This window comes from Cydia splendana, chromosome 13 (genome assembly GCF_910591565.1).
Source record: "Cydia splendana chromosome 13, ilCydSple1.2, whole genome shotgun sequence".
Taxonomy (NCBI): Eukaryota; Metazoa; Arthropoda; class Insecta; order Lepidoptera; family Tortricidae; genus Cydia; species Cydia splendana.
The window spans coordinates 19,779,209-19,801,083 of record NC_085972.1 but is presented as its reverse complement, the minus strand read 5'-3'; the positions used below and the strand labels follow the sequence as shown (position 1 = coordinate 19,801,083).

Sequence of the window (21,875 nt, the reverse complement as noted above, 5' to 3'; positions counted from 1 at the left end):
TTGAACTTTTGATTGTTTATTTTTTTGTGTATTTCATGGACTTATGACTGCTTTAGGGGCTAAATACATGGCTTTATGTTGCAGCTAGATATAGCACATTATAGATCTTATGTGTATTAGTTATGTGTAAATTTGTGTCGAATATGTAAATTATGTGTTGTTAAAATCGTTGTAATACTATATGAAAAATGCGTATATTTTTAATCAAGTGTAGCTTTATGAAAAGCTGAATTTATACAAGTAGGTACATACGGATGTAGTGCATAATTATTTTCCATCGTATTTTCACGGAAACGTACGAACGTGTCTTGCTATTTCTGTCAGTCTCGGTATAAAAAAAGTACTGAGGTTGACTGAAGTAGCATGTCAAATACGAACGTTTCCGAGAAAATACGATGGGACACAATCATGCACCTATACTGAATAAAACTTTTCCACGGGCCCAACGAATTTGAATCTTATGTCCATGCGGCGAAGACTTGCCATGGAAATATTTATTCACTATACCTGTAGGAATATATGAAAAGACGATGTTAAAAATGTGTCATTTAAGTTGAGTTTTTTGCCACGGTAAATGTTTTTTTTGGGTGTAACTAGTAATGTGACTTTTATGCCAATGAGTCTTGTATCATCAATATCATCATACAGTCGACGTCAAAGTTATGTTCATAAGTTATGTTTCGCCTTATTACGAAGGAGTAAGGTGCAAAAGTGTCTCAAAATCTTGGACGTCGACTGTACCTACATGTTGTTAACTGATTAATCGTAAATCTTATTTTATTACAAATATTTACCGCCAATGGTCAGTTAGTGTCCGTCTCAGAATTCCACCTGTCTAATGTCATTGCGTCTCACTCTCTCATTCAGCAAAATGTGAGACGCAAATACACATTGGACCAAGAAATTGGATAGATGGAATACCACCTTAAGCTAACTTGAATAGACAAAGTGAGGGAGTGTCACTACGTCATATTTTCATAGAAATTTGACATTAATTATGACATTACCACACTTAGTCATTGCACATGTAAACGTCAGCAACGCGCATGTAACACCTCTGGAGTTGCAGGCGTCCATAGGCTACGGTGACTGCTTACCATCAGGCGGGCCGTATGCTTGTTTGGCGCCGATGTGCGTGCCATCCACAGTTAGCTTTAAGAGTGTTTCTGTCAGTGGCCAGAAATGTGACAACTTTGTTACATAATTAAATCTTACAGTGCGTTATATGACTATGATATCTGAGCGTTTCTTTTATTTTATGCCATTTTGATATATTGTGACCTTTTTTGCTATTTTTGTGTTATTTCTAGTCAGGATTGCGAGCCCTTTTCATCCTTATAGGAGATAAAGTGTCCTAGAATTTCCATAGATTTTTCATACTTTCCTTTTTGTTAACGCCATACAAAGTATATGGGGAAATGGTAACACAATAGGAAAAAAACTCTGGGACATTTTTTGTCCTATTAGGATCGAAAGAGCTCGTGATTCTGAGTAGAAATAACACAAACGTGGCATAAAAAGGTCACAATATATAAAAATGGCAAAAAATAAAAGAAACGCTCATCTACTAAACTCCGAGTCGTAATTCGATTCCAAAAAAAGTAAGACAATGTTGCCACTGCAATAATTTGTTTGTAAAATAGTAAATTTCTTTTTATAAATAAACACGTGAAGATAATTTATTTATTGGTAATTTTACTCCTACGATTTAATAAAGTACTTTTATGTACTTATTTTTACATAAGTACAAGACGCGCTAGTAAAAAGTGGCAACATTGACTTACTTTTTTTGGAATCTAATTATGATTTTCAGTTTAGTATATAGTGTAGTAGTAGTTATCTGATGATTTTAAATAAAAACGTATATCTGGGTCAAATATCCCATCCATTTCTCATGTAAGTTCTTAATCAAATAAGCCTATTTTTGTACTCAATATGTTAATATTTGCTATTTTTGGACCAATCATACTGAAGATTCTAAGAGGCTAAACATTAACTTTCACCTAAGATTTCACTTAGCTTAAGTAAGAGCTGAAATAGACTGATTGCAATTCTCAATTTTCCGTAATTTTTTTCTGCAGTTGAAATGCATTCACTCTGTTTCAACTACAACCGTTTTGAAATGTTATTGGAAATAGGTGCCATATTGAAAAATATACACTGAATTTAGCATTATTTTTAGATATTTATCTATTAAAAGGCTATAGTTATTATGTATATAAATGCAATGAAGACTGTATATTTTGTATGGGTTTAGTTTTATGTATAAAATAAAATATGACCAATAAAAAGGGTTCATTTTATAATTTTGTTTGATTTTAAATAAAATACTAAGGTAGTTTTGAATTTTTTATTTTTGTTAATACAAAACCTATTAGATATTAGGATTTCATTTAACTTTTTTATGAACTATAGTCTTCTTTTTATTCTTTTTCATAGTGTTCATCTTATTTTTGTTTTTCTTGGCCATTTTCATTTGTTTTTTATTTTTCGGTTCTCCGTTCTCTGTCTTCTCTATCTTTCTTCTCTTGGCGTTTGTGTTTTTATTTTTAGTCTTATCGTCTTTTGACTCCTTGTCATTTTCTAGTTTCCTCCTGTTAATAAATGATTAATATTAATGTCAAGCAAACATCCATTGACTGTGTAAGATGTATAAATGTTTATAGTTTAAAACACAACCGTGCTTTGTATTTGAAATCCATACTAATATATTATAAAGGCGAAAGTGTGTCTGTCTGTTACCTCTTCACGCTTAAGCCGCTGAACGGATTTGGTTGAAATTTCGTATAGAGATAGTTTGAGTCCCGGGGAAGGACATAGGATAGTTTTTGTCGGAAATCATCCCTGAAGAGAGTGCAAAGGGGGATGGAATTAAAGAGCTAATGCATAGCCTAATAATTGAAGTAAGCAATGCGCGAATTGACTGATTGCTATTAGCATTATCCAGGCGCTATAGCTACTTTAGCTGCTGTCACTAATTCCACGCAGACGAAGTCGAGGGCAAAAACTAGTATGAAATATGACATTGATGGCACAGTACGGCGCCGGCCATTATGCGATAGCGTTGGTTGTCAAAAGTTGACATATGATAATCTAGTGACCACAAAACAAATTACATAGTGCAGCGCCATCTATTGCAGCTGTCAAACTACACGCCTCTATACACCTCTTGTTTAGCATGAATTATCACAGATGATATTTCGGATTTCGGACTCGGGCCCTAATCTGTTAAACAAAAGCCTTTGTTTCTTTTAACAGCGGTCTACAGCACGTGCCAAAGCAACCATGTCGTTTAAAACGCAAGTATCATGATAGTATTAAGGTCATTCAGAGAACAATCAGGGTGGTTTTTTCTTTGGAAATAACAAAACGTGCTATCTCCGATTGGGCTGTTTCATGAATTTGAACCATATAATTAGAATGGTAAGTTTGCTTTTTAAACGGGCTTGTTCCCGTTACTTATGTCGGGGCTATTAAAGGAAACAATACCTGTTTGTTTAACAGATTAGGGCCTGAGCCCGAAAAAATCATCTGAGATAATTCATACTATACAATCTATTAATCTTTTTATTTTCTCTTATTAACTCTTAGCTAGTACTTACTTGTCTGGCCTCTTCCCCAGAATAGTAGAAATCTCGTCTCTCCTCGGAGCCTTTTTAGCGAGTTTCTTCCTCTTATTAGGGTTCTGTTTGAGCGCCAGCATGTAGTCGGGGACGGCGCAGCCCGACTGCTTCATCACTGATGCGATACTGGAATGTAAGACGTGGGTGGTAGAGTTCAAAGTCGCGTGGCAAACGGTAAGACTTAGCCTAGCTACATTACTGATGCGGTAGTGGAATGTAAGACGTGGGCGGTAGAGTTCAAAGTCGCGTGGCAAACGGTAAGACTTAGCCTAGCTACATTACTGATGCGGTAGTGGAATGTAAGACGTGGGCGGTAGAGTTCAAAGTCGCGTGGCAAACGGTAAGACTTAGCCTAGCTACATTACTGATGCGGTAGTGGAATGTAAGACGTGGGTGGTAGAGTTCAAAGTCGCGTGGCAAACGGTAAGACTTAGCCTAGCTACATTACTGATACGATAGTGGAAGGTAAAACAAGGGTCGTAATGTTTAAAATCGAGCAGAATTAGTAAACCTATACTCTGTATCTTTAGGTATTTAAATAAAAGTAAACAAAATCTACCCTCAAATGGCTCCTTAAGCCAGTTGAGGGTAGATGAAAACATTACATGATCAAATAAAGTAGGTTAAAGTCAGGTCGTTCAGTGACCGGTCCAGGCCGTTTTGTATTTGGTTGGTTAACCAATAAATGTTATAACTACCCGAAAAGTTTACAAATTGTTTGTTTATTCTTAATTAAATACCTAAAGATACAGACTATAGCAGGGGTCTCCAAACTTTTTTAGCTGAGGGCCGTATTGCGCCTAAACTTTCGCGCGGGCCACCGTCAGTTTCTGCGTCAGGAGATGGTGTCTGATTGCTGCTGTTAGGAACAGTTCCACTAAGCTGTCAATGAATGCTGAACCCCTGGAGCCTGGCTCCCGCGGGCCGGACAGTGGGCACTCGCTTTGGTGGTCCCCGGGCCGGATTGGAACGCGTCGCGGGCCGGGGTTTGGAGTGCATCCACGGAAACGTACGAACGTGTCTGTCTATTCTATTTCGTACGAACGTCTGCTATTTCAGTCAGTCTCTTTGGGCACTCGCTTTGGGGGTCCCCGGGCCGGATTGGAACGCGTCGCGGGCCGGGGTTTGGAGTGCATCCACGGAAACGTACGAACTTGTCTGTCTATTCTATTTCGTACGAACGTCTGCTATTTCAGTCAGTCTCGGTACAAAAAGTACTGAGGTTGACTGAAGTAGCATGACAAATATGAACGTTTCCGAGAAAATACGATGGATGGATGGATGGGTGGATGCAGGGCCGTCTTAAACTATGCCGAGGCCCTTGGGCACATAAGAATTTGGGGCCCTTTTGGAAAGTAAAGAAAGCGAATTAAAGTAAACATTTTCTACTATGATCTTTTATTTATTATGGGTAATCAAATATACTGTTACTGTCAGTCCTTCGGGGCCCCTTGACGATGGGGGCCCTGGGCACGGGCCCCGTGTGCCCTTATGGTAAACACGGTACTGGGTGGATGGATGCACTACATCTGTTTAGAATAATATTACTTCATAATAATATTATTAGTTCACCAATTCCCCGGAAGATGTCTTTGTCTGTAGAATAGAACGCGCTATCGTTTGGTTGTCGTGGTTTAGGTACTGCGTTTTAATTTAGGTATAGAAGTAGATTTATAATAGTTACCTTTTTTTTGGATTCGTTCTTATTAATTCCAGTAGGAACGAATATTGAGTATTTACGTATAGAAGTAGATTTATAATAGTTACCTTTTTTTTGGATTCGTTCTTATTAATTCCAGTAGGAACGAATATTGAGTATTTACGTATAGAAGTAGATTTATAATAGTTACCTTTTTTTGGATTCGTTCTTATTAATTCCAGTAGGAACGAATATTGAGTATTTACGTATAGAAGTAGATTTATAATAGTTGCCTTTTTTTTGGATTCGTTCTTATTAATTCCAGTAGGAACGAATATTGAGTATTTACGTATAGAAGTAGATTTATAATAGTTGCCTTTTTTTTGGATTCGTTCTTATTAATTCCAGTAGGAACGAATATTGAGTATTTACGTATAGAAGTAGATTTATAATAGTTAACTTTTTTTGGATTCGTTCTTATTAATTCCAGTAGGAACGAATATTGAGTATTTACGTATAGAAGTAGATTTATAATAGTTAACTTTTTTTGGATTCGTTCTTATTAATTCCAGTAGGAACGAATATTGAGCATTTACGTATAGAAGTAGATTTATAATAGTTAACTTTTTTTGGATTCGTTCTTATTAATTCCAGTAGGAAAGAATATTGAGTATGTATATAAAGGGGTACCTGGTAAGGCAATTTCAAGCAGTATATTTACTTATGTAGATAATAGTACTAGGTACATAATTCTTGCTGTCTGACTAAACCAAACCAATATTTGACTGCCAAATACCAAAAATCACGCCATTGTTCTGTTTCTAAGGGTGGTATTCCACCTATTTAATTTCTTTGTCCAATGTCAGTGCGTCTCACTCTCTCATTAAAGCAAAATGTGACGCAACATTGGACAAAGAAATTGGATAAGTGGAATACCACCCTATCTTATCTTATCTTATTGTTTTCGGGGACCCTTGCGGATACACTTCGAGCCATAGGGATCTTTTGTGCAATGACCCCCTAGAAAAGATCCGTCAACTACTCAAGAGCTTATTAGGTAGAAGACCACCCTAACTCACTAGACCGTGTCTACAGTTTGACAAGCCTGAAAAAAGGTGGCATATTTAAAAAATCTACTGTGGAATAGTCGTATTATCGGTTCCCTTATAACCTTATATTACTCGACTCTTCTCTTTCCGCACAGACTCTACAAGTTGTGCGTGGTAGAGTTGAAAGCCATGTGCCAAAATGACAAGAATAACTTGAATATAATCACAAACAAAGACAAAATCTTAACTAGTTCGGCCGTGCTCCGCCAAATATAAACCGCCTGTAAATTTACTGCCATCTTTCGACATAAGATAAAACTGTTAGAACGCCATTTGACTTTGATCCTTATTCTTTCACTGATATGTTAATATTAACTTATTAAATATTAATATTAACGCCATCTACTCGACTATAGGCCAAAGGTATGGTGCAATCTTTTCGAGCGATGGCGCCATAACCTTCAGCCTACTCTCGAGTAGATGGCGTTAATATTAATATTTAACAAGTTAACACATATGTATCAGTGAAAGAATAATGATCAAAGTCAAATGGCGTTCTAACAGTTTTAATCTTCTGTCGAAAGATGGCAGTAAATGTACTGTAGCTACATAATTTACAATGACAGTAACTCTCTATTTAAAATTCTCTTTGGGTACAACTCATGACGCAGGCGTCATGCCAGCCACGCCAGGGCGTTTGTACAGTTATAACATGTATAAGAATAAGACAATTGATTCACCTTCTAAGATTGGCGACGTCGTCTTGTGTGAAGAAGGTGATGGCTCGCCCCTTCTGCCCCGCCCTGCCGGCGCGACCGATCCTGGAAACCATACACATTTTATACGCGTCCGCGTACGCGTTTTTTTTACGCGTCGTGCGTACGTTTTTTTACGCGTCGTGCGTACGTTTTTTTTACGCGTCGTGCGTGCGTGCCGTGCGCGGCAGCGCCAACAGCCTTCTACAGCCTGGCAAAAAAGAGTAGAAATTAAAAAGTGGCAACACTGTAGTGTCGTCTCGTTTTTCTTATTAGGGTTCCGTACCCAAAGGGTAAAACGGGACCCTATTACTAAGACTCCGCTGTCCGTCCGTCCGTCCGTCCGTCTGTCACCAGGCTGTATCTCACGAACCGTGATAGCTAATAGACAGTTGAAATTTTCACAGATGATGTATTTCTGTTGCCGCTATAACAACAAATACTAAAAACATAATAAAATAAAGATTTAAGTGGGGCTCCCATACAACAAACGTGATTTTTGACCGAAGTTAAGCAACGTCGGGCGGGGTCAGTACTTGGATGGGAGACCGTTTTTTTGCCGTTTTTTGCATTATGGTACGGAACCCTTCGTGCGCGAGTCCGACTCGCACTTGCCCGGTTTTATACATTGGTTTGAAAGGGACGACACTTCAGTGTTGCCACTTTTTAATTTCTACTCTTTTTTGCCAAGCTGTAAGAACGATCGCGGAGGCTAATCACAGCCCCATAGTTGGCCGCTGGGCAAAGTCGCATGCGTCGTTTGTAAATCACGATAAATCACATTTAATGAGACCTGTTTAGTTGTTATTGTCTTATTTTCATATCACTTAATTATTATTAGGTATTTTCTATTTTAATTTTATTATATTAAATATCTGGGAAACCGAGCTTTGCTCGGAAAACATAAAAACTCAAAATGCCTTTATAGAGACCTTAGACCTTATGCTATTTGTAATAAGGTTTACTGTCAATTAACAGTGTGGGTGATGGTACAGTTGAGTAGCTCTTCTAGTCAGACTTATATAGTTATTCTAATTCGTTGCCAATGTAAGCACAAGCACAGTATAAATATACTACCGTACAGAAAGGACACTTCCTACAAATTCGAAGTTTGACAGCGATTCAGGGACGAATCATGTTATCCGTTTCTAATGTATGGCACTATCCTTTCGGCTATTTAGGGTTGTCAAAATTCAAGTGATTATCTTATCTGTGGTCGTGCACGCAAAAGGACGTCAAGTGGTGCCAACCCTAATAATTGCTCGGAGCAATGCTGAGCCGAACGGAGCCGAGTTTGCCCGAAATCTGGGGTGTCTCCCCACTGGTGTGATGATGATGCTCTCCTGACCGATTTCAGCCACAGCGACTGTGTGCTCTGGAGTAGGAATTTATTTAACTCGTGTTATTAGAGTGTAGCTAATCTACTCTCTGGTGCGTCCTTAGATTAGATTAGATTCATTTATTTCTCGTTGTAAATATACATTAAATTTCACACGTCAAAATAGAATGCATTTCACAAAAAGATCGTCACAACAAAAAAAATATCAATAATAATAATCTAAAAAAGTAGCTCACGTACCCTATCTTCTTGCTAAATACTCGAGCGCATTTTGGGCACGTCAGGACACCACCTGTATAACTGTAGGAAATTGAGGCTGGCGGCCGAGCCTTAAGCACATCTCGTTTTTTGTCGAGCTCACTGCGGCGTTCAGCCTCAAAAGCGCTAACTCGAGCTCGAATGAGGCGCTTGTGTAACTAAGTGATGGCTCACCTGTGTATATAGGCGATGGCGGAGGGAGGGAAGTCGTAGTTGATGACCAGGTTGACGCCCCGGAAGTCGATCCCGCGACCCATCAGCTCCGTACAGATCAGCACCCACACGCGGCCTACGCGGAAGCTCCGGACTACGTTGTCACGCTGAAAAATAAAACTTTGTCTTCTTATTACTTCTTAAGTGCTTAACACAAATAACTAACAAGTTAGGGGGTGTCCATTAATTACGTGAGTTTTTGACCACCTCTGGTGAGAGATCTTGAGATTTGCCTCGACTCCTTCCCCTATCCTCGTAAGACCCAAGTCAATAGGGGATATTACTGCAATGTTCTGCCGCCAGAGTGCAGCACTACCGACTCAGTAAATTCATAGACTAACTTATACATACTGTGCCGTAAACTGTTTTTTGACAAGTTTTCACAGACAATAAAATATGACATGGATGCATCAAGGCGGTTTGTTAACAAGGGCCTACCGGGAAACGCGAAATTCGAAATTTAGTTATCTGCCTCTTTATTGCTCGAATATGCAAGAGTGATAGAGCGATTAGATAACGAAATTTCGATTTTCTTGTTTCGCGGTAGGCCATGTGTCAATGTGGTTTGTTTACTGTATGTGCCACAAAGGTGCCACCTACGCAGAGCTTTGCCTAATATTCCCTATTCTTGCGCTTTTGAATTTGGAACTTTCTTTCATTTCTATAAGAGTTCAAAACTCGTATTTATTTGTACTTGGGTGGATTTCATCACCAAAAATTTCACCATACAAAAAAATATTTTTTTTAAATGTTTAATTTAACACGATTCTAGCTGGGTAAAGTAATAGGGGGCTGTATATTGAGGATATTTATGGTATTTATACAATCATTTGTGGCTTATATTTGAAGTTATCGCTTTCGGAAAATAAAAACGCAAGATGGTGATGACAATCATGGTATGGTAATGACTCTTTTATAGACGGTAATGACACTGCATGTACGGTAATGACGATTTGGGAACTAATTTATATATGTATTAAAAACGTATTAAAAAAACAAAAAACTTTTTTAATTGTAAGGCTTTAGAACTTTAATAAACATTACAAATAACATGTTTTAGAACATAAGACTAGGTACATAAATTATTTTTAGAAAATTATAAAAAAAAACATTTTATTCATACAAATAAATATATTACAAGTATTTTTATTGTATAATTTTAAATAATTTATATCGCGAAATAGGCAATTTATGTATTCATTTATTTTTTTGGGTTTTTTCAATGTTAAATCATATTAACAATATTGTACTCTTATTATCAGTTTAAACCCGCATCTTCTTTTATCTACTGCATAATTTGGTATTTATATCATATTATAAAATTGCTGGCTTACCAGTGAGCTTAATTTTTATGATATATTACTTTTTTTTTGATAATTTGATTCATTGCATAAGTTTGTATTTTTGTTGTTTTATAAATTAAAGTTGCAAGACCCCTACTTGTAATGCATGTCATAAGTTACAAAATGTTAGGTATTGGGTCCGGTGACTACCCAATGGTATAATTATTAATTGCTGTAATTATATACATCAATTAATATAATATTATCAAAAAACATAAGGCCATTACGATAGTGAGCCAGTACCGTAGCCTATGGTCGCTTAAAACTTAATATATGTTGCTTATTTAAATACTTTGTTTTAACAAGACTAACATGCAATTACAGACTCTAAGTTGCACGATTTACATTATTAGATAATAAAAAATAAACATTTGTATGTTCTAAGTTCTAAGTGACCAAAATTTTGCCTGCTTCAGTCAAAATGTTATTTAAAACTAACCATCCTCTATTGTGAAAAAAATAGTCATATCTTCTTCTACATTTATTCTACATTTATAAGGTAGACATTATATAGTGTTAAAAGACATAGAGAACGTTTTTCAAACATACAGCTTAATTTCATAATGAATTATAGCAAAATAACTAGAAAAGTTTCTGAGAAAACCGTCATCACCATACACATGAAATCATCACCGGTCGTCATTTTTTCCCGGTGATGATGGGTATGGTGTTGACGATTTGAGAGTTTCTTGTTTTTATTTCTAGAATACGAATAATAGTAGTTAATGTCTATGCTACACAATAAACTTCATGTAGTTTGCCATTAATTTCAATAATTATTTCTAATATATCATTTGTAACTTTTTTAAACCAAAGCATAACGGTGATGATGCTCTGTTGTGACAAACTACGTTTTACAAATTTGTTCGTAATATTTCTCACGATTCAATGATGTGACTTTATAGTGAAATCATTTTTGGCATTCTATATTAAAGTGAAAAATAGGGCAAGGACCTTTAGCGGTATTTCGTTGTTCATACACGGAGATAAGCTCACATTGACATTACCATGACGGTGTTGACGAATATTCGTGACAAAATTTTAAATATTTTTAAATGTACTTTCTCGGTGAAGGAATTATTGCATATTTTCCCATGTGTTAAACAACAACATGGAAAAGATATAAGTAAAAGAAAAATCGCAATCGTACGATAGGTATGCTATAATTTTCACTGCAAACAATAAGGTTCAGATTTTTCCGGTAGACGGTGATGATTTTAGACACATAAAACATTTTATATAAAAAAAAACTATTAAGTTATTGGAGATGGTAATTAAAGGAACATGAAGATAATAGTTCTTAAAAACATATAAAAAAGTTGCAACTCGCACAACCTACTAGTTTTTTTTATAAAGACCGAACCATAAGTTTTCGCAGGATTTTGAAATCCACCCACTTGTACAAGTACGCGGGGACTTTATACGAGGCTATAATCTCACTTAAGACCTTTCGAATTTGTATTTTTAGTTGCGTTAAATTTATTTAAAATTGCATTGTTATTTTTCTTGACAGTACTATTTGGGTTTAGGAGGGCTGTGTCGGTTCGCCATATTTTAGTCTGCAAACATTTTTTAAGTTAATGCAGATTTCTCGCTTTTTTACAATATTTTTGGGCAGAAAAAAATACGTGGTAATTACCAAGACGATGTTGACGACGACTCGTCGCACATGCGTTGGGTTCAGCGTTCAAAGGGTTAAATAAAATATAATAAATAAGTACCTGCGGGAAAGAGGGGAAGCCTTTAGCAGTGGGACACTCCTATAGGCTAATTAATAAAATAAAATAAATACATAAGTACCTGTGCCTGAGTTCTGTCCGCATGTATGACGTCTACGTTGATTCCGTCGTATATGAGCTCCTTGAAAAGCTGCTTCGCTCGATCTTTACTCTGTACGAACACTGAAATAGAAGATAACTACATTATGTAAAGAATATTTATAATTTTTTAACCGACTTCAACAATGCAGGAGTTTCTTTGTTCACCGGAATCTTTTTTATTTACTGTAACAATAATAGGGAGCGTGCAATCGTGCATTAACTGTAGAGGACAGCACAGAAGCCCCTTATTTATTGGCGCAAGAGTAAATGTCTACTTTAAGTATGTATGTATTGACTGTACTTACTTATTGACCCGAAAATTTACAAAAAATTTACAGTGTCAGATGTCAGTATTCAATCCAGTAAAATGGGCGCCTGCTTGTTGGTGTAGTGTCAAATTTAAGTTTCCGATTTAGGCGTCCCTTCCATAGGCGTACCCACGGTGGGGCAAGGTGGGGCAGTTGCCCCACCCTGGTCTCTGACCATAAGCTAAGAATTTCTGTTTCAAGCGTACCCTGTTACAACGTACCCAGCCTCCCCTACTTCTGCCCCATCCTTTAAAAAATGCTGGGTACGCCCATGGTCCCTTCAAACGACCATAGTCGAGTAAAAAAAATACAATACCTAGAACGGGAGGTTTCAATCCTTGCTGTACTAGTTGTCTAAATGCCACCAGTTTCCCGTTCTCATTGCCGCAGTACAACAGTTCTTGGTCCACCAGGTTTGTCGCTGCATTTCTGAAAAAAAAAGAACAATAATTGTACCATCATATTATCATAATAAATATTGTTGGAAGTATTCTTACAGAATACAAGTGAAATTAAGCCCGAATACTATACTGCGCTAATTAGCCCCATAATCCCCTAAAATCTTCTCTAATCAAAATAAAATTTAATTTAAGAAATGAAACAACATACCTCTGCCTCACTGTAACATTAATAAGCCCCCTCATATGATGGCGCCACGGCGGGTGTATGTGTAGCGCTGAACATCGCTATACGGCGCTGTTTGCCGCCACAACCTACTGTAATAGTCTCTAAGGGTATATGACTAATTTCTGTAGAGAAATAAAGAGCCAGCAACATACCTCTGTCCCACAGTAACATTAACAAGCCCCCTCATATGATGTCGGCACCATTTCGCCACAGCGGGTGTATGTGTAGCGCTGAACATCGCTATACGGCGCTGTTTGCCGCCACAACCTACTGTAATAGTCTCTAAGGGTATATGACTAATTTCTGTAGAGAAATAAAGAGCCAGCAACATACCTCTGTCCCACAGTAACATTAACAAGCCCCCTCATATGATGTCGGCACCATTTCGCCACAGCGGGTGTATGCGTAGCGCTGAACATCGCTATACGGCGCTGTTTGCCGCCGCAGGCCGCTAGTATCTGCTCCATTTGCTGTCTGAAGTCGGACTGCTCGTCGGCTGAGCCTTCAAATAGCTTGTCAGCTTCGTCGATTATTAGCCAACGGACTCTGAAACAAAATAAAAAATGTAAAAAATCAAGGACTTGCTTGTCCATAGGCTGCAGTGTTCGCTTAACATGGCGCACTCCTTTTTACTGTTGTGGTAAACAAAAAACTTGTAGGTATTAAAAGTTACTCATATTGTTTTGTTATATGGAATTTTTAAAGCCAAATAGGTAAATAATCTGTATAAAATTCCTACAAACATACAATGTCATTTTACAATAACCGATAAAAACAAAATCTTTAAAAATACTCCAGTTACATATATGTAAGAATTCCGTAACGCAGGCCTCGTCCGGTGGCTAAGCTAAAGCCAAATTGGTTGTAATTCGGTATGATGTGATCGATATGATACGACCAAGTCGGTTTTTATTTAAGTGTTTACAAATATCTAAAGGCGCCCACTGATTAACAGTCCGCCGGACGGTATCGGCCTGTCAGTTAGAACAAAATTTTGACAGTTCCGAACAACTGACAGGCCGATACCGTTCGGCGGACTGTTAATTAGTGGGCCCCTTAATACAGGTTATCTGACAAGAGGTTAGTGATTATATTTTAGACAACTTTTGAGCATACAGATATTTGCAATGAATTTCAGTGGATTTCAAATGTCAGAATTGGTACTCACTTGTCAAGGGAGATATTCACGTTATCCCTGTTGAGTAGGTAGCATAATCTGTTTGGCGTGCTGATAACAATATCTGTAATATAATAAAAAAAATATATAAATCCGCGGTTAATTAAAAAAATACTGTAGTAAAAAGTGAAGTCGGAAGTTTTCTCAGGGCACTCAAATATGCAATTAAAAATGTGGCATTTGCTATATTCTGACCGCTCCTCCTTATAGTGGCCTCCCGCTCTTTCACTTTGCTCTCCTTCATGTTCCGCACAACGCTGCATCTTAACTCTGTGCCTTCGCTCAGCCGGAGCGCCTCCCTGTCGGAACAAAACTGAATCTATTTCACTCTCACAGGTATTCATATTATATAACTTAATTTTGGCTGTGAAGGTTTAGTGGCTGGTATCCTGGAGTCTTGAGCTTGAGTGTCAACCAAGGCAGTCAATTTTTCCATGTTTCCATGTATTCTGTACTTCTAAATAGCGCAAACCCACCTGTATATCTGGTGTGCCAGTTCCCTGGTGGGACAGAGCACTAGGGCCCGGGGGCCTCCTTGTGAGGCTCCGAGTGTGTGCAGGATGGGCAGAAGGAAAGCACAGGTCTTGCCAGAGCCAGTTGGCGCGCAGGCTAGGATTTGGCGGTCCTGTATATTAAACAACTTCCTTTAAGAAGGCAAAAATCGAGCAGATTGGAAAGCATACAAGAAGACAGACATTAAATAAGGTATTTTACTGTGAAATATACTGTGTTCTAATTACTTTTATATAAAATTGATAGTGTAGTGTCAATCTTTAGAGTAATAATATATTTAATTTAAATCCAGTAACTGTAATGTAAAAAATAAATAGTGTTAAAAAACTATGACACTAGTAAAACTTTGCCTGTTAATTCAGTAATCTTTTAAGGCATCAGAATCTAAGTGATCCAAATAGGCAATAACTGACCTCCATCATACAAGGTACCGCCTGCCTCTGCACCGGTGTTGGCTCATCATACCCACACTTCATCACAGTGTCCACAAGTGCCTGTTTCACATTGTACTTGGTCACAAGCTCGGAGAAGTCTTGCAGAGCTGCTGGGACGTGACGACCAACCACTTTGATGCCATGTTCGTTGCGGAAACGATTATGCTGGAATTTATAAAGAGCTGTAATGTAGAATTAAGAATGCACCTACTGCTTCTATACCTCTGGGATGCCTAAGGCCAACAACACAAGAATCAGAGATAGTAAAAAATAGTTTTTGTCAAAAAACTATAAGAGTTTAATTTGTACTACTGTAGTACATGGGGACTTAAGAGGTTAATACAAAGGCTACCTTGCCTTCTCTAGCATTATACCTCCAATTTCAGCTATGTGGATCAAATATTACCGGAACTATTTTATATATAATTCAATATATATTTTTTACATTTTTACATTGTTATAAGATATAAGTATGTCTTTCCCATCACGGAACAATGGTGTTCCGGACCTTTGGGAGGCGTGCGCGGAGCCGAAGCCAACACGTAGAGGCCCTTTTGACACTTTAATGAAATGTAAGGGGTACACCGAGCGGAGGCTGCCCTTGCCAGTGTCATGGGACGCACGCAGAGGCAGCACCCGCCAGGGTGTAAGGACTATTGAGAGTTGATGGAATCTAAAATGTACTAGGTTATTGGGTGAAAGCGATGGACTAAGAACTGAGCTATGGGGTAAAAAACCGGACGCCTGCCTAATAAAACGGTATGCAATTTTATTTCCGGCAGACGGTGACTCGCCCTCACAAGATGGGCCCCCACAAAAAGCGACATCTGGGATGGCTCAAGGGCAACACCGGTGTGAGCGGCTCAGGGGTGTCGAGAGGTGTGCGCCGCTTTCTACCCAGTGGCTGTTAACAGCCACTGTGCCAACTCGCGCCTTATGCATATTTCACTTCCACCCCTGGAGCTTATAGCTCTAACGACTCCACTCTGGCCGGCCGGCTAAGGCAAGCCAGAGGCAGAGAATCCTGTCCCACCCACCCTCCTTGCGGGTAACAGAACTCTCCAGGAGCACTCGGGTACGTGAGGTCGCTAATCCCCAACAGCTCGCCACAAGCTGCCCTGCGTTGACTGATTGCACTGGTAAAACCAGCGGGCGATGGGGTCGTCACATCCCTACGCCTTTAAGATATAAGTATTGTTAATCTTTTATTCCATTAGGCACTGGTGGCCTAGCAGTAAGAGCATGCAACTTTCAATCCGAAGGTCGCGGGTTCAAACCCCGGCTTGTAACAATGAGATTTTTTGGAAATTATGTACGAAATAATCATTTAATATTTACCATTCGCTTTTCGGGGAAGGAAAACATTGTGAGGAAACTGGACTAATCCTGATAAGGCCTAGTTTACCCTCTGGGTTGGAAGGTCAGATGGCAGTTGCTTTCGTAAAAACTAGTGCCAATTCTTGGGATTAGTTGTCAAAGCGGACCCCAGACTCTCATGAGCTGTGATAGCGCGAGGAAGAAGAGGAAGAATCTTTTATTCCATTATAATGTCATAAACTTCAATATGTGGAAACATTATAAATTATTGTACAGATTTGTCACTGATTTTCTTAAAAAAACTTGTTAATACTAACCTCTTCAATTTCCAGTTTTTTAAGCAAATCCTCCGTTTTCTCCTTCTTTTTCTTTTTCCTTTTTTCTCCCACTTTAACTCCTTCCAACAGTTGTAGTTCCTTCTCATCGCCAGAATCTACATCACTTGCTTCGCTGCCGGCGCTTGCATTCTGAATTTCATCTTCATCCTCACTGGGTAACTCCTCCTTAATCTCCAATGCTTCCTCTTTCTTAACCGGTGAAGGCTTTGCAATTTGCTAAAATAAAATCAAGTGTAAATATAATTTTATCAAACAAAATAGAACACGATGAACGAGAGGTTATAAGTGCAACTTACGTTGTTTTTAACGCCTAAAACGCGTTGTTTGAAGGTTAGACCTTTGGTTAGTTTCTTAAATATATCGTAAGCGTCCATTTTATCAGTTTTAGTCGTATTTTAATAAAACATTTCAACAAAAATCCACGTGCGAGTATTATTGAATTATTGACAACTGGAATGCGTCAGACGCTGTCACTGTCAGTTACAAATGTGACATCTGTCATTTTTCCTTGACAGGCACGCTCGCTCAAGACGTCACCGAAGCTGTTTAAGTCATATGTTACGCGGCTTAAACACTCAATATAATTGAAAATAGGGTATTGCGAACATACATACAGATATACATACATATATAGTCATGTAATTTAAATTAAAATATTCTCTTAAAACAGAATTGATTCCTTGGAAATCAGTTACTAATTATTACGAGACTTTGTGTACCATCAGTGACATAAATGTTAACTTGAATAGTTTCACTTTATTCCATTTTACCGCGCATTTAACGCGCCAAAAGTAAAACTTGTGAAAACTGGTCGAAAATAACAGGGTCAACAGAGTAAAAACGAAATAAAAGCTTGTTAGTTTTCTTTTATTTACTGGCAAATATTAATTTAATATTTAATGTAAAGTATTCCAGGATTGGTCATTGGCGAATTAATAATAAAGTAAGTACCTATTTAAAATTACGAATATAAATTTTCGTTCGTATTTATGTCAAAAATCTGATTTACCTACTCATATTTTAATTTCTGTTGTATTTTACTTTTAGCAGCATGATTGTTTCAGAATAAAAAAGGAGGGAAAGTATATCACATCATTTTTCTTAATAATAGTTCCAAGACTTTGCTTACCTTTTTTAAACTATGTACTATGAGGGAACGATACGATAATATAATTAGGGCGAGCGAAGCGAGCCCTATCACTATTCGACAAACTATGCATTCTTGTGGTACACTTTACGGAAAAACTATCGCACTGTTAGGTTTGAAATTTAACATAGTAATTTAAATTCATGTCTCTTAGATGTGTTATCAAACATAAAAATATAATTTTATAAACCTAAAAAAATAAAATAAAGGAATAACATTGTATTACTACTAGCGCCATCTGTTAGAAAAATTATGACTTAAAATTCGTGCTAATGTACAATGTGCTAACAATGATGAATACAAAAGTGGGTTAAAATGTTGGATTCTGACCCATCGCGCTTCGCACGGTTGGTTCCCAATTTAGCAATTAAGTTTCTATGAATACTGAAACATTCAATGTTGCTGTATATTCACTGCGGAGGTCAATTTACTCGTATGTTCCGTTCTGCGACGCCGATGAACCGATCAGTCATGTTGTGTTAGCAAACTTAAGGGTACTTTCAGTTCGAGAAACAGTTTTAGTGTTACTATTCCTTGGAACTGCCACAATTATAAATAAAGATAAGCATATTAGGTAATACAAACTTCAGTGACTTAAGACTAAGACTTAACCTGTCAGTTACAACAAAATTTTGAGAGTTCCGAACAACTGACAGGCCGATACCGTCCGGCGGACTGTTAATCAGTGGCCCCCTTTAGGGCCGATACAGACGGACTACAAACCGACTGCGACTTGTATGGAAACTGCACGCCGACTGCACGCCAATTGCAACGTCGGCGTGCAGCTCAACAAAATGACCCAGAACCCTGGCAGTACCCAGTGGAACTCAGGTTTGGTGCAACATAGGCACACGCTGTTTTAGTAATTCGACACGTCTTGATGAGCACTTGGGAGAGCAGTACCCAAGATAGAGCGGATGCTGAGTACCTAGCGGAACTCAGATTTGGTGCAACATAGACACACGCTGGGTTGGACATCCGACTCGTCATGATGATCACTTTTGATAGAGCAGTACCCAAGATAGCTGATGTTGAACCCTGGCAGTACCTAGTGGAGCTCGGGTTTTATACAACATAGGCACACGCTGTTTTGGTCACCCGACTCGTCTTGATGAGCACTTAGGAGAGTTGTACCCAAGATGATGCTGAACCCTAGCTGTACCTAGTGGAACTCAGCTTTGGTACAACATAGGCACACGCTGTTTTAGTAATTTGACACGTCTTGGTGAGCACTTGGGAGAGCAGTACCCAAGATAGAGCTGATGCTGAACCCTGGCTGTACCTAGTGGAACTCAGATTTGGTGCAACATAGGCACACGCTGTTTTAGTAATTTGACACGTCTTGATGAGCACTTGGGAGAGCAGTACCCAAGAAAGAGCTGATGCTGAACCATGGCAGTACCTATTGGAACTCAGGTGTAGTGCAACATAGACAAACGCTGTTTTGGTCATCCGACTCGTTTTTTTAGCACTTGGGAGATACCCAAAAAAGAGCTGTAGCGGAACCCTGGCAGTATTTAGTGGAACTATGGTTTCTTGCAATATAGGCACACGATGTTTTGGTCATCTCACTCGTCTTGATGAGCACTTGGGACAGCAGTACCCAAGATAGAGCTGATGGTGAACCCTGGCTGTACCTAGTGAAACTCAGGTTTGGTGCAACATAGGCACACGCTGTTTTAATAATTTGACACGTCTTGATGAGCACTTGGGAAAGCAGTACCCAAGAAAGAGCTGATGCTGAACCGTGGCAGTACCTAGTGGAGCTCGAGTTTGGTGCAACATACACACCCGCTGTTTTGGACATCCGACTCGTTTTTTGAGCACTTGGGAGATACCCAAGATAGAGCTGTAGCTGAACCCTGGCAGTATTTAGTGGAACTTAGGTTTGTTGCAACATAGACATACGCTATTTTGGTCATCTCACTCGTCTTGATAAGCACTTAAGAGAGCAAATTATACGTAAGTTTATGTGCGGAGCAGCATGATTACCGCCAGTAGGTGTGTCCAGACGGGATATTAGTTTTACGCTCAATTGTGTGGTATGGGCGCATAAATAAATTCAAGGACATTGGCTCGCTGACCCAACATTATATAGGAAAGCCAGTTGCTGGCTTCCTTACCAAAACTACTGAGCGACCGTGTAGGATGTAATAAGCGCTTATGAAATTGTATATTACGTGTGGATGATATTGGCAATTTGATTTTGTCGTCTGGACACGTTTTTAATGGACAAAGTAAAAGCTGTAACAGACAGGCGTACCGGACAGCGACCGGGGTCCGGTCAGTATATTTCTTTCTTGCTCTCACTTATAGCTGCGTCTTTAACGGATTTATTTCGTACCCACGCGATCGAACATGGAACAAGTCTCGGACTGGATCGAAGTCGCGGTCCGGTACATTTAGGTAGAAAAACTCCGCGAGCCCTTACAAAGCTCTGCTTTTTGCTAGTATATACCTACCCTCCTATAAAACGCTAATCTGAAACCGCCATAAAACTCCCAAGTGGATCTTCGTTCAGGTGTGACTATTATTGGCTCTTACATGGCACTTCTCCCATACCTTCTCTTTCCAGCATCAGTCATCTTCGGCAGGCTGCATGTTGATTTTAATAACATGATCTGGATTTGTTATGGATATGATATGTCAGTGTTAAAAGCGATGTTTCTGGTTGAAGAAATGTAACTTTTAAGACTGACAGATCATATCTATAGTTTGTCAAACCAATTTGTCAGTCAGTAAGAACCAGGAAAACTATAGGTACTCATCCTTTTTCTTTTGGGTGCTAGTACTAGTGTAAGACAAAGATAGTGTGATTCTCTCTGTCTATGATTGAAATGAGACAGTTCTTTGACAAACTATATAACAAATTCATAACCTGTTGTTACAATCAGAAGTCGCCTCCAGACCTCATTCGTCTAAATTAGAAGAGGACAACACATGGACAACATGGTTTTATAAATATTGCGCTAAGTTGGTGTTAAACGGTACTTTGAAGCTGTGTACTTATTAATTATCATTCGCTGGCTGGTAGCCAACTTGAATTTGACATACCTATATAAATATCGCTTTTCGTTGCTAGTGATTCACAATAGCATATAATTTATTTAAATTTAACCAATGAAAATTATGTAATATTTACATACGAACATAATCCTCAACAGGTTTTGGTCCTTCGAGCCGGATAAATTTACTTCCGAATATTTTCAGTCGACCTTTTACAATACATAGTTATTTAGGGACTATTAAAATAAATAAAATAAGTTTTACAGAGGAATACTACTTACTAAGCTTCGCTTACGATTTTAATGAAAATAAGCCTTTATAATACGTTTCAAACAAGTTAAATTTCGACGTAATGATTACAGTTTTTAAAAACCGAGCCGAATTCTAAAGATAAGGACTCTAAAAAGAATCTTTACTGAATCTATATCAGACTCCACTGGACCACTATAATTCTTTGTTAGTATGTAATTGTAATTTTAAACCTAATAATACAGGTCACTGGTGTTAAATGATAAGTAACAAATGTTCTTATGCCCTTACGGGTATACGGGTGTATGTTGTAACCTAAGATATAAATAAGACCTACTGTAAACACATGTATGCAATAAATGATATGAATATATATGAAATGCCTGTGCATTGCATACAGGAGCATTTGCGCGTTTGCCGGTGCGCGTTGTAATATACAGATCCTTTTGAAAGACGGCACACCGCTTGTGTGACTTGCGCATAATCTGCGCAACATTACATGACATAGTTCTCGCTCTAACGAGACAGGCAACATTGTGGTAGTTATGCCGCGGTAAGTTTAATGGGATTGTTTAAGATATTAAATTGAAGGGGTGGCTAAGGGGTTAAAATAAAAATACAATTCATCAATGGAATCACTGCGAGTTTATTTTATACTTTTATTACACTCAACTGTTATTCTGAGAATTCAAACGCAGATTTCAGTAAAGGAAATCTAAA

At 38.2% G+C, this 21,875-nt stretch overlaps 1 protein-coding gene across 1 annotated transcript; it reads right to left on the bottom strand.

Annotated features, from left to right (window-relative positions):
* Positions 1 to 2,380: 2,380 nt before the first annotated feature.
* Positions 2,381 to 17,196, bottom strand: LOC134796288 (DEAD box protein 52 homolog). The gene is made up of 13 exons (XM_063768355.1): positions 17,050 to 17,196; positions 16,733 to 16,969; positions 15,078 to 15,263; positions 14,628 to 14,776; positions 14,347 to 14,450; positions 14,143 to 14,215; positions 13,308 to 13,520; positions 12,664 to 12,776; positions 12,020 to 12,120; positions 8,838 to 8,983; positions 7,052 to 7,132; positions 3,603 to 3,749; positions 2,381 to 2,594 (listed from the first exon to the last, which is right to left on the bottom strand). Exons 1-13 carry the CDS (start codon positions 17,125 to 17,127, stop codon positions 2,390 to 2,392), a joined length of 1,833 nt encoding a protein of 610 aa, XP_063624425.1. The 5' UTR covers positions 17,128 to 17,196; the 3' UTR covers positions 2,381 to 2,389.
* Positions 17,197 to 21,875: the final 4,679 nt, after the last annotated feature.

Coding starts and splice junctions, on each gene's coding strand:
- LOC134796288 (XM_063768355.1), bottom strand. CDS start 17,127: ATGGACGCTTACGATATATTTAAGAAACTAACCAAAGGTCTAACCTTC. Junction 16,970..17,049: donor TTTTAGGCGTTAAAAACAAC/GTAAGTTGCACT, acceptor ATTTTATTTTAG/CAAATTGCAAAGCCTTCACC. Junction 14,777..15,077: donor CGGTACCTTGTATGATGGAG/GTCAGTTATTGC, acceptor TTTAATATACAG/GACCGCCAAATCCTAGCCTG.